A 12,104-nucleotide genomic window follows, 5' to 3' on the forward strand; every position below is an offset into this window, starting at 1 on the left:
ACTGAGGCAAAAGAAAAGGTCATTCACTGTGGCTGGGATTGCAGCCACTGTGGAGAATTCTCAAAAAAAGTAAAAGCAGATCTACCACGTGAGGCAGCTAGACCACTCTTGGTGTGTGCCCATGCGACCTTTGACCTGACAGCCTATTTCACGGACTCCTGTGCAACCATATTCACTGATGCTCTGTTCACAATAGCTGGGGGTGAGGTGGGGGGGGAGACGGGGAGCGGATGGTCGGATGGAAGACAGAGGGAGAGATGAATGGCTCATGGATTTGAGAATGAGTTGAGGGGTAACAAGGAGGAGTTAGAAGACAGGGAGTGGGTGGAAATGATGTAAATATGGTGCTCATATATAAAATTGTCAAACCCACCAAAATTTAAACAACCGCAGGAGGGAAGTTAGTTGTCAGACAGTGCCGAGTGAGGTGCCTAATTGTGCATGAGTTTCCCAAGACAGATACTTTTTTGTAATTTTCTGGGCTGGGAAATACTTAAAATGGTTACCATTATCGGTTTGTTTATACTGCGTTTCAGCAATGTGTGGGGATGGGGTGGGGTGTGGGGGTGTGTGGAGGGGAGAGAGCTGACCATAGAGCAGTGTTTGTTTTTGCTGTCCCTTTTTGTTTTCTGAAAGGTATTTTTATCTTGGACCCTCTTTTGCTTGAAACTTTGAAGGGCCCTTCTTTCTTTTCTCAATGTCTCCCAATCTGGGCGAAGACTCTCCTTTAGTTGCTGCTGCCAAGAAGACAGGATTCTTCCAGTTTCCTTTCCAGAGGCAGTTCCTGTCCATTAGGACTCATTCCAGGTCTGCAACTGCTTCCTTCTAAAACCCTGGAGAAGCCATCAAAGGAGCAGATGGTGACTCCCTGTGTCTTGAGCTTTTAGGTTTTTAATATTGCTGGAGTCCTGGGAGACTATATATGAACTTAGAATTGAGTTTGTTTTCTCTCCCTCTCTAAAGTGTTCCTTTGTCATACAGCTTTTGTACAGGGGGATAAAAGTGCTGGTCTTCTTCATAGGGATAGAGTGAGGAGAGAGGAAAGGAGAAATGGCCTAAAGAGAAAGGAATTCATGGCTCTCCTTCCCCACCTCCCCACCTTTTTTTCTGTCTTCCTTCCTTCCTTCCTTCCTTCCTTCCTTCCTTCCTTCCTTCCTTCCTTCCTCCCTCCCTCCCTCCTTCCCTCCCTCCCTCCCTTCCTTCCTTCCTTCCTTCCTCTCCCTGTCCCCCGCCCTCTGTCTTCACTTCCTCCCTTCTTCATTCCCTTTCTCCTTATTTTCTTCCTTTTCCTGAGAGATAATTCTCTATTCCAGGCTGGTTTTTTTTTTTTTTTTTTCTTTTTGCCGAGGCCTCCCCAGTGTTGGGGTCACAGGTGAGTGGCCAGCCAGCTTTTTAATACATTCAGAGCTTATGCTTTTACACAGATGCTCTGTTAGAAGTATTGTTCGTCATCCATGCCAGAGAATGTCCGACTCAAAGACTTTCTCTTGTCCCAAAGAACATAGCCTTGATTGCCTTCCTGTCTGGTAACTGGTCACCTGAGTGGAATTGTAGATTCTTTGTCTCTTTAAAAGGCACACCTAGATTCTCAATATTTAGGAGGTTGACTATGCCGGTGAATTTGAGGCCAGAGAGAGAGAGCCCACCCTGTCTTAAAAGGGAAGGAAGAAAGAAAAAGTCGAAGCTGGTTGATGCCGACGCATGTGGCATGGAATTATACATGCCATTCTGATTTGCATTGTGCACTCCTGGACTCGCTGTCGCAGGACATGGAGACGTAACAGTTGAAGCGTTGCATGTTTGATTGAAGTTGACTTTTCAATCTAAGTTTTATCGTATGTACTTATTTATGCTTGTGATGGTAGGCACTGAACTCAGCGCCTGCTCATATTCTCTAGGCAACCACTGAGATATGAGACAGACACGGTAAATTTTGGAAAAACTTATGAATGTTAGCTCAGAATTTCAGAGGTGTTTATACTGTTTTATATTGTTTTAACATTTGGATGTGTGACTCACAGTCTTTGTAGTGGAAACCCTTTTCCCCCCCCTCATCTTTCAACCTCTCCCCCAAATCAAATGACTTCTGAGTGTCTTGTAAACAGTTGAGCCTTTTTTTTTTTTTTTTCCCTTTCTTCGGTGTTTTGATAAAATTGCCAGCAGGTGGCCTTAGAGCACCTTGTAACTATGGTTTCTGCCTCACTAGTTGACCCAGTTCATTGTTCTGCCACTCTGGAGGGTAACAAGCTAGATGTTGTACACCGTCTTTCAGAGAAACGCTACTTTCTGGAGTCTGCACGTGAATCGAGCTCTCAGAGCTGTGTTCTCTGTGGCCTGACATTCAGGAAGGGTTTTTTGTTTGTTTGTTTGTTTTTTTGTTGTTTTGTTTTTGTTTTGTTTTTCAAGACAGGGTTTCTCTGTGTATACCAGGCTGACCTTAAACTCACAGAGATTTTCCTGACTCTGCTGGGATTTAAGACACGTGCTACCACCATCAAGTTAGGAAGAACTTTGGAGGAAATTGTCAGGGTCAACAGATTTTTCTCACAAAGTAGAATGCAAGGCTACTTAATTGTAGAGGGCACTAGTGTGAAGTCTTTCTATTCTATGTCGCCATGGTGAATGCTTGCTCTGAATAAGACCACAGGATGTAGCAGCTGTCAGTTTGGAGAATACCATGGAGTTTGTGTCTCGACATGAATGGAATCCAGGTCTATCCTTGCTTATTTAGCTACAGAGATCATGTGAAATCAGTAAGATGTTGTTGGTCCTTCAGGTGTTTATCCTGGTCCATGGTCATGCCACCTTAGAGGTGCTCCCCTTAGAGGATAGTTTTCGAAGTCCGTTAAATTTATTCAGGATGGACATTGTTCTGAGGTGGAGGTGTGATGAGTTAGCCCATGTCCTGCAGTGGGCCATTTAGTAGGGCTTTGTTCAGCCCTCATTTCAACTTCCCTTCTTCTGTATTCTTTGAGTACTTGGGTTAATGACTTATCTCCACTCTAAAAGGCAAGAAGGAAGCTGCTGCTTTCCTATCCTTGTGATCGAAGATGGAAACATAGTCTTGAGGCTGCTCAGGAAAGGAATGGGGAGGAGGCTTTTGCTTTGCTATGTCAAAATACCTGCCATAAGCAGTTCTATAAGGGGAGCAACGTTTCTCTCGGTTCCTATTTTTTCAGAGATGTCTGTCACAGGCATGGGGACAGTATGGTAACTTAGAACAATCCACATCATGGTGACCAGAAGCAGAGGAAGAGAAGGAATGCAGTTGGGAATCTAGGACAAAGTGCAATCCATCAGTGACCTGCTTCCTTCTATCGTCTCGGGACAGTAGCAGCGTATTATGAATCCTTAGTCCATTCCTTAGATCTCAGCTGCTGTGATCTAATCTGGGAAGGCTCTCATGACAGACATGCCCAGCGGCTCACTTCACTGGTCTAGATGTTTCCTTCCTCCCTTCCTTCCCCCTCCCCCTCCCTTTCCTCTGTTACCCACTTTTCTTGTTACCCAATATTTTGTTTTTATGATACACAATCACCCCTCGAAAGCTTTTAATGATCTCTAGTCTTTGTCCATATTGAAGATATTCTTTAGTAAAGTTCTTGGGCTCTGTAATAAGTGGGGTAGAATCTTTCATAGCTCCACTTTTCAGATGAAGAAACAGGGCTTTAAAAAAAAACAGTACTGAATATCCACCTCAGAGGCCCTCACATGTGAGACAAGTGTTCTGCTGTTGGCTTCCCACCCTTAAATTATTGCCCAGCCATTTTGTGAGGTGGTCATGGATGCGTAGACTACAGTGATAGGTGTCCTGCTTTTCACCATGTTTCGATATGTCCATAGGCAAAGCACAGGCCCACTTACATTTTAGATTACATAACGAGAGGAATTCTGTAATTGTGAGGAGAAGCTAAAGTGTGAAGCTGTGCGTAATAATCTTTGCTGTGTAGGAGACATACCCGGATTAAGATTAAGAATGATGCAGAGTCCTGGGTATTTGATGGATTAGGTGAAGAGAATTTGCAACTTAATAAATACCCATGCTTTTCTTGGGTAAAGGGTTGTGGCTGTTTGTCTTTTAAGAAGTATCGATCTAAAATAAAATCTTTGGCTGCTAAAATAGGAGAGTAAAGAATCTGGCTAGTTGAAAGCTCCTTCCAGTGCCCATGTGACCTTACACTTTTGTGTCTAGTTCCTAGCTCCTTAGTCACAGTAAGAGCATTTTATGGTGAGTACTGCTGTGTTCCATGCATCATGTTGGTCAGCTTTGTGCAAGGCCCCACCTGAAATCATGAACCAATGTTGTCAGAGTGGCCTCCTCTTCTATCACAAGGTTAAGCATTCAGGGGGAACCCTCACATTGAGAAAAATGTTGAGTGATGGATAGGATTGGGCTAGCTTAATTTCTCCAGCGCATTAGAAGAGGAGCTATGGGATGTTTTGATCAAGAAAGCCCTGCTGAACTAGAGTGAACTAGAAGAGACTTTGCTAGTCTAAATAATGGAGACTGTTTGGAAAAGTCTCTTCAAAGTGGTTTCAGTCTGGGAGCTGTAATGGAATACTTGGATACCCCCCTCCCCCAGCTAGGAAAGTGATTTCATAGTGAGCTAAAGAATGCTTCAGAGCTCTCCAAGAAACCGTGGCTCGGGAAGGAATCTGGCATTGCTGATCTTTTTCAGTTCTAGTTTTATGCAGAAATGAACGGCTTTTAGTGTTGGGAAAGGAAAAAGGAGAGTTACACAGTTTTGTCCATGTGTTTTTCTATTAGTTAGAACTCTGCATTGGCTCTGTTAACTATCCACTGTTTGTTAGCTTGTTCTCTGGCATCTTTCTTGCCTGTTCCAGTGACCTGAGGTTCTTTGTGCTGTGACCTTTCTGGCACTGAGGTCTTGGGACCCAGCTTTTTTTTTTTTTTTTAAAAAGGCCCTGGAGTTATATTCCATGCACCTCTGCCTTTGTTCCTGGACTTCCTCATCTGGAACACTTTTTGTCTCCTGCTTTGCAAAGAGATTTGGGATAGCTCTGTGCTGTCTCTCCTTCAGCATTCAATCCAAACCCCTCTTTCTCCAGGGATATCCCTTTGATCCGCACAGTTGGACAACGCCTCACCTCTCTTTGAACTGAGGAGGATCACATATGGCTCTTATCATGCTCTAGTTTGTATCATAACTCCGTGTGCTGTATCACAGAGATGAGATTTACCACCCTGGACATGAAGAATTAGATTTATTTTTCTTTGAGTTTTAAAATAATAGCACCTTCTATTTATGTGTTCCCAATGAAGGAAGGAATAAAATGACCACTAAAAACTGATATTCCTGTGAATAACTTGAAATGGATGGTCCAAATAGGATAGCAGGGTTGAAGGTGTTCTGAGACAGGGGCTTGCTTTGCAGAATGCTTCTTAAATCTAATCACCATCAGAGGGGCTCTTCTCAATAGGCTAGATTGGCCGCTCCTATGGCAGTGGTGTTGAACCTTTCCTAAGTGCTGTGGTCCTTTAATACAGTGTTCTGGACCCCTTCTTCTCAGCCATAGAATTATCACTTTGCTACTTCATAACTGTAAATTTGCTACTATTATGAATCATAACATAAATATCTGGTAGAAACCCCCAAAGAGATTATGATGCCAAGGCTGTCCTATGGTCCCAGGTTCTCCACCATTAGTTAGACCAAATAGGTAAAGGTTTAATGATTATGCCTCTTTTTTCCCCATTGTCCTCTTCTGTCTCATCATACACATGCGCGCGCACACACACACACACACACACACACACACACACACACACACACACACACTCACAAACACATGCATGCACACACACGTGCACATAGCTTATATATATATATATCTCCCTTCTGGAGGTGGTGCCATACACCAACTCCTCTGTAATTTATAGTTCTTTTGGAAATAAAAAATTGTATGTTCTTTTGGGGATTTTGGTCCTGTTATCCCTTGGGAGTCCAGGTCTACTTGTGTGAATTCTTTTTTATTTGCATAAGTTAGCTCTGAGGGTTTATTGCAGTCCCTTGGGCTAAGGAACCCTGGCTGTTCTTGAACCCACTCATCTCTAGCTGGTGCACACTTGTCCTTTTCTACAGTAAATCATGTTTGCCTACATACACGATTGCATTAATTTCTTCAGTGTTTACTGATGTCAGGATTTCCCATTTGAGAGAGTGGCATAGCATCCTAGGAGACAGCGAGGTTCCTTGTCACCATCTCACTGTCAGCACCAGGCAAATCAGATTAGAACTCACTCATGGCAATTGTACTGGTTGTGACTGTGACTTAGTAGAGACTACAGTTTGCTTGCTTAGCCTCTGGAAATGATACTGAACCCAAAATAATTCTAACTTCGTGGAGAAGAGGAATAGATCATTTGTGTAGAAAAGCTTATGTAAACCAAAGGAAAGGTTTCCTGAGTTTTCACTAGAATGAATTATTATGGAATCAGTATAATAAAAGCATTAAAGTATCATAATGCTTACATCTAATTCGTAGGGTTCTTGAAGCAGTGCGTATAGCTCTACTCTTGATACTCCCGAATTAGGGATGAATGGGGGAGAGACTCAGCAGTCAGTCTTAACAGTCATTAATAATTTCTTGGCAAACTCTTGTTCAGGTGTCTTGCTATAATAGCGTTAGTTCTCAGAATGTTAAGGTGTAAGACGAACTTGAATGGAATTTTGTTTGATCTTGGGATCACTTCTCCAAATACTGTTTATAGAGAAGAAATGATTGAAACGTGCTTATTGTAAAGCCAGTTTACACCAGATTAACCTCAATTAATTTCTGTAATGATCCACAGGGTTTGAGGAGGCATAAAGTTTGGAAATAGTTTTCTAAATGCGTGGCATGCAGTCAATTATGTTTACAGCTGAAGGGCTTCAGTGAGCAACTTTCCTAGATTTAGATGTTGAGGGGGGAGGGTGGGGCCCAAGGAAACAGCTCAGCTGCTTTGAAAGGAACTACCCCTGCTTTTCGAGAGAGTTCTAGGCAAAGCCCTCAGCTGAGTCTTCTTCCTGTGCTGTAACACCCAACCTCTACTGGCTGGTTTTGTGTGTCAACTTGACACAAGCTGGAGCTATCACAGAGAGAGGAGCCTTCCTTGAGGAAATGCCTCCATGGGATCCAGCTGTAAAGGCACTTTCTCAATTAGTGATCAAGAATGGGAGGACCCAGCCCATTGTGGGTGATGCGATCCATGGGCTGGTAGTCGTGGGTTCTAAAAAAGAGCAAGCTGAGTAAGCCAGGGGAAGCAAGCCAGTAAGTAACATCCCTCCATGGCCTCTGCATCAGCTCCTGCTTCCTGACCTGTTTGAGTTCTGGTCATGGTTTCCTTTGATGATGAACAGCAATGTGGAAAGTGTAAGCTGAATAAACCCCTTCCCCCCCAGCTTGCTTTTTGGTCATGATGTTTGTGCAGGAATAGAAACCCTAAGACGTTAATTACTTTAATACACCCTTGTTGTGGCCCCATCATTTCCTTCGTTTAGGAATGGCTTTGCTTTTCCAACTTGGTGGCAGCGAACTTGATCTCTAGCAAATAAGTGGATTCAAGAAAATTCTTCATCCTTTCTAGAGCAGGTCTGCGCCTAGGCGGACTTGCCTTTTGGGGTTGGGGAGGGCAGTTAATGAGAAATGTAAATCATGAAAGCATTTGACAGTCATGGACCCAAGAGGAGCATAGGCTCAGCCGCATGTGCCTTTAGCGCTAATATGAATGTGACTGATTTCTACTGTGCAGCGAGCCTGCTGTGAATATTGCCTGTGCAGTGTTTACTATAGCTTGTGGGTACTCTTATACGTTTACAGACTCATCCGTTAGCTGAGCATGGTGTGAAATACCTGGAATCCTGTCTAAGGGAGGCTGAAGTAGGAAGACGTAGAGGCTACTTTCAAGACCCTGTCACATGTAGAGGACACAATCTCCTAGCAAATTTCCGGTCCTCTGCCTCTTATGATCCCTCTCCCCCTCCGTGATACTCTGAGTCTTAGGTCTAGGGACTGTGTTGAAGTTGCATCATTTGGTGCTGGCACTTCACGGTCCGTTGCTTTCTTCATTCTGACCAGTACAGTATAGGGTTTTCACTAGATAGTCAGGTCTGAGATGTCATTTTCAACATAGCAAAGTAATTAACATTTTAAGTCTGTAACCAAGCAGGATTTGAGTGAGTCAGGAAGAATGTGGTGGTTCTGTGTTGGAAAAATACAGTTTTTCTTTTTTTCTTTGTCCTTTTCCCTCTCTTACCTCCAACTTCCTTCCCTCCCTATATAACCTGCCTGACCTATTAACTCAGAGATCTACCTGTCTCTGCTTCTGGAGTACTGGGACTAAAAGTGTGGACCACCACTCCCGGCAGATACACGTTTCTATAAAGCACACAACTGCTAGTTGTTGTGGTCAGCTGCTGCTGCTGCGATATTAGGAAAATTCCCCTGTAGAAGAAGAAATAAAATTAAAAACAACAACCAAAACCATATATATTTGGGTTATAGGGTAGATAAGACGCTTTCTTTGCCAGGAGTGGTGGCACATGCCTTTAATCTGAGCACTCAGGGCTACAGAGGCAGGTGGGATCTCTGAGTTTGAGGCCAGTCTGGCTTACAGAGTGAGTTCCAAAACAGCCAGGACTACACAGAGAAACCCTGTCTTGAAAAAACCAAATTAAAAAAAATAGACTATTTTTAAAGATATTTCTTTTAAAGATTTATTTATTTATTTATTATATATAAGCACACTGTAGCTGTCTTCAGATACAGCAGAAGAGGGCATCGGATCTCTTTACAGATGGTTGTGAGCCACCATGTGGTTGCTGGGAATTGAACTCAGGACCTCTGGAAGAGCAGTCAGTGCTCTTAACAGCTGAGCCATCTCTCCAGCCCGAAGAGACTATTTTTTAGAATGATGTATTTAAATTTTTCATGCATGTAAAACATGATGTGTGTGTGTGTGTGTGTGTGTGTGTGGTGTGTATGTGTGTGTGTCTATCTGTCTGTCTGTGTGCCCACACATGCGAGCTGTTTGGGCTCTTCAGTGCAAAGGCTGCTTTAGACCTAGTAATGTTAACATGCATTCCTGTTTATATACTTCTCCACCCCCCCACCCTCCCCACCCCACCCCCAGAGCTGGGGACCGAACCCAGGGCCATGTGCTTGCTAGGCAAGCGCTCTACCACTGAGCCAAATCCCCAACCCCCTGTTTACATACTCTCATGTTCCAAAACTCCCTAACCTATCTACCAGCAATTAACTCATTATTCCTTTTTTGAAACACATTAGTTTTATCCAATCTTGATTCAACTGTGGTTATTTTTAAAGATAACATATTCTAAAGTGAAAGATTTGCCAACATTGAAGATATCCCAATGAATTTACTAGGGTCTGAAAGGCAGTGGGCAATGCTGGCCTTTGAGGGACAGTTGGGGAGGCTGCAGAGAAAGCAGTCCTCACTCTGGAGTTGGGAGGACATGGGTTCAGGTCCACTCTACCTCACTAGCTATGGTATAAAAGAGAGTACTCCCTTTTCTTCCAGTCTCCCTATGCAGGGAGAGCCCATGAAGACAGAAAATCGGCCTAAGAGTGTGTTTGGTCATGCGTAACGACATGAATGTGTTTCATATGGCTGGCTGTGGTATCCCTTCATACTGTTTCTGCTGTTTACGTAACTCTGTTTCTTGCAGGAACGATTCCAGGTGAAGAACCCTCCCCATACATACATACAGAAGCTCAAAGGCTACCTGGATCCAGCCGTAACCAGGAAGGTAAGGTGGATAAGCTTACACTCCTGACTGTCCCTTCCTCGTCAGTGCTCAGAGTCCTGCATCACATCAGAGGATTCTTTCCTTCCTCTTAGTGTTTGCCAGAGCTCCAAGCAAGCAAACAAAACTTTGGAGGCCATCATCATGAGAAGACAAAGGGGGGTGTGTGTGTGTCTATAGTCCTTAAAAAAACTTTTCTTCACAAAAGTGAGTTCCTTTAATGGTTCACTTTACAAAAGTGAGTTCCCACTGCACAGAGCAGCGAGTGCTGTCCTTACTGCTTAGGTCGCTAACAAAGCAGGCCTTGCAAATGCAATGCTTGTCTTTTTGTGACTCTGTGCACTTCTAGAACCCTGAAAAATCACTGAGGCTGTCCTCCCTGCTGCATGCTGACATTGTTTGTTGATGTTTCACAGCTTCCCCCGCCCAACCCCGGCCCCTTCCCCTTCCCCTTCCCCTGACCCCAGGAAGGTGAGGAGGGAATAGCTGATGTGATTTTTAACCATCTCTCCTTTTACAAACAAGCCCTGCTTTGTGCAGTCGCACAATCGGCCTGAACTGATGCCTTGTGGTTATGCCTGTCGCCTGGCACAGCCCTGCAGGCCCGGTCAGCCCAGGGATGGCTCAGGGCAGAACTGTCCCTGAGCATTGTGGGTAAAGCACAATGTCTTTTCCCGCCTTCTACATTCCCACGCTGAATTCCCCGTGTGTGTCAATGGTGATTCCTGGGTGAAGGAAAGCTCACTTTACCTGCTTAGCTGTTTCCAGGGGTCTTGGCTCACACTTCACTTTGTGTGTTTATGTGTCTCTCTCCCACTCCACTCTGCCCTCCTGACTTTTCTCTTTTCCTCACTTCGCCACTCTAACTCTTCATTACTTCTATCTCCCCCCCCCCCAAGTGTCATGCAAATATAGCCCCTATTTGTTTTGGAAGTTTCGTGAGCCTCCAAGTTATGGTTTATGGGATTTAAACAATAGGAATGATGATTGAACTTTGTGATTCTGGGACTAGAGAGATGGCTCTGTGGTCTAGAGTGCTTGTTGCTCTTTTAGAGGACCTGCGTTCAGTTCCCAGCACAGACACAGTGACTCACACTCAAATGTAACCCTGGTTCTGGGGTTTCACCAGTCTCTTCTTACCTCGGGACACCAGGTATGCAGTGGTGTGCCTACCTTCAAGTAGGCAAAACACGCACATTTAAAAAAGAAAAATGAAAAGAAAATTGAGATCCCCGCTGTGGCCCCCATGCCATACAAATCTTGCATGTCCTGTGGTTTCCCCGAATCTTCTGTGAATGCCGTTGGTAATATTTCTCCCCCTCAGAAACGTGGTGATCACTTTTAAAAAGGTCCGCATTCAACAATTTCCACCCCCTCACTGCCCCCAGGTTAAAAAAACATTTGCTGCTTAATTCTTGTGAATTTCTTAGATTCGTTTCTTTCCCTGGGCAGAGTAGCCTTAATTTTACAGGTTAGGGAATGCTGTGATGCGGGACACCTGTGAAACACACAACATACAAATCCCACAGTTTTGGGAATGAAGAAAAGGCAGTCTGTCTATACTTTTTATTTCTGTGCGGGCACTCAGTCTATGAAGAGTAACTCTACTAGTCCTTTAGAAATCCATAGACTTGAGATGATGGTTGAGCGCTCCACAGGCCCTAGGCACACTTGATGTGAACTGAGTGGAGGGAGAGAGGGCAGCACTTAAGATGAGTGCGTCCCGTTCCCCCACCCCCACCAATACAATGCGCAGTTCATTCCAAAAACAGAGCATGGGATACCCACACTTCCAGAAATGACAGCCTCGGCTCCCAGCCCCACACCCTCAGGAGACAAAGAAAACCCAGCAGAAGAAACCAGGGTGCCCTCTTGTTAAACATCTCAGTTCTTCCCGGATCACTTAATAAGGAGAAATGGGCCTGATGGTGGTCGTGTGGACCATGGTTTCTCTGTCCTGACCCATGTATTCACCTGAATGGTCTCATTTGGTCTGTGCCTTGTTTTTCAACGTCTGTCATTCAGCTCCAGAGAAATGGACTAGAGGTAGGATTAGCACCCCCACCCCCTGCTGTAATAAGATTCTGTCAGGAGCTGGCAGTGGAAAGGATCTGTAATTGTAGTGCTTAAGCCCCAGAAAAAAGGAGATTTGTTTGGAAGAAGGCATGGCTTTTGGTTAAAAATGAGCTTAAAATTCTCAGCTGTGGTATGGTGTTGGGGACCGTTCAAGCCAGGCCTTTAAATTTTAGCCAGACTGTCTAGGCTGAGCAGGCTTCCTCCAACGCTGGTCAGGGTCCTCAAATAGTTCACTCATTAATCTTTTTTTTTTTTAAATTG

General features: G+C 44.2%; 1 protein-coding gene across 11 annotated transcripts in view; it reads left to right on the forward strand.

Annotated features, from left to right (window-relative positions):
• Fmnl2 (formin-like 2) overlaps nucleotides 1-12,104 on the forward strand; it is a 275,597-nt gene that overhangs the window by 169,399 nt on the left and 94,094 nt on the right. For all 11 annotated transcript variants that reach the window (XM_039106785.2, XM_039106787.2, XM_039106784.2 and 8 more), the window contains exon 3: nucleotides 9,690-9,770. In XM_039106785.2, coding sequence (XP_038962713.1) covers nucleotides 9,690-9,770 — 81 coding nt within the window. The remainder of the gene's footprint in view (nucleotides 1-9,689; nucleotides 9,771-12,104) is intronic.

Source organism: Rattus norvegicus, chromosome 3 (genome assembly GCF_036323735.1).
Source record: "Rattus norvegicus strain BN/NHsdMcwi chromosome 3, GRCr8, whole genome shotgun sequence".
In the NCBI taxonomy this organism is placed as follows: domain Eukaryota; kingdom Metazoa; phylum Chordata; class Mammalia; order Rodentia; family Muridae; genus Rattus; species Rattus norvegicus.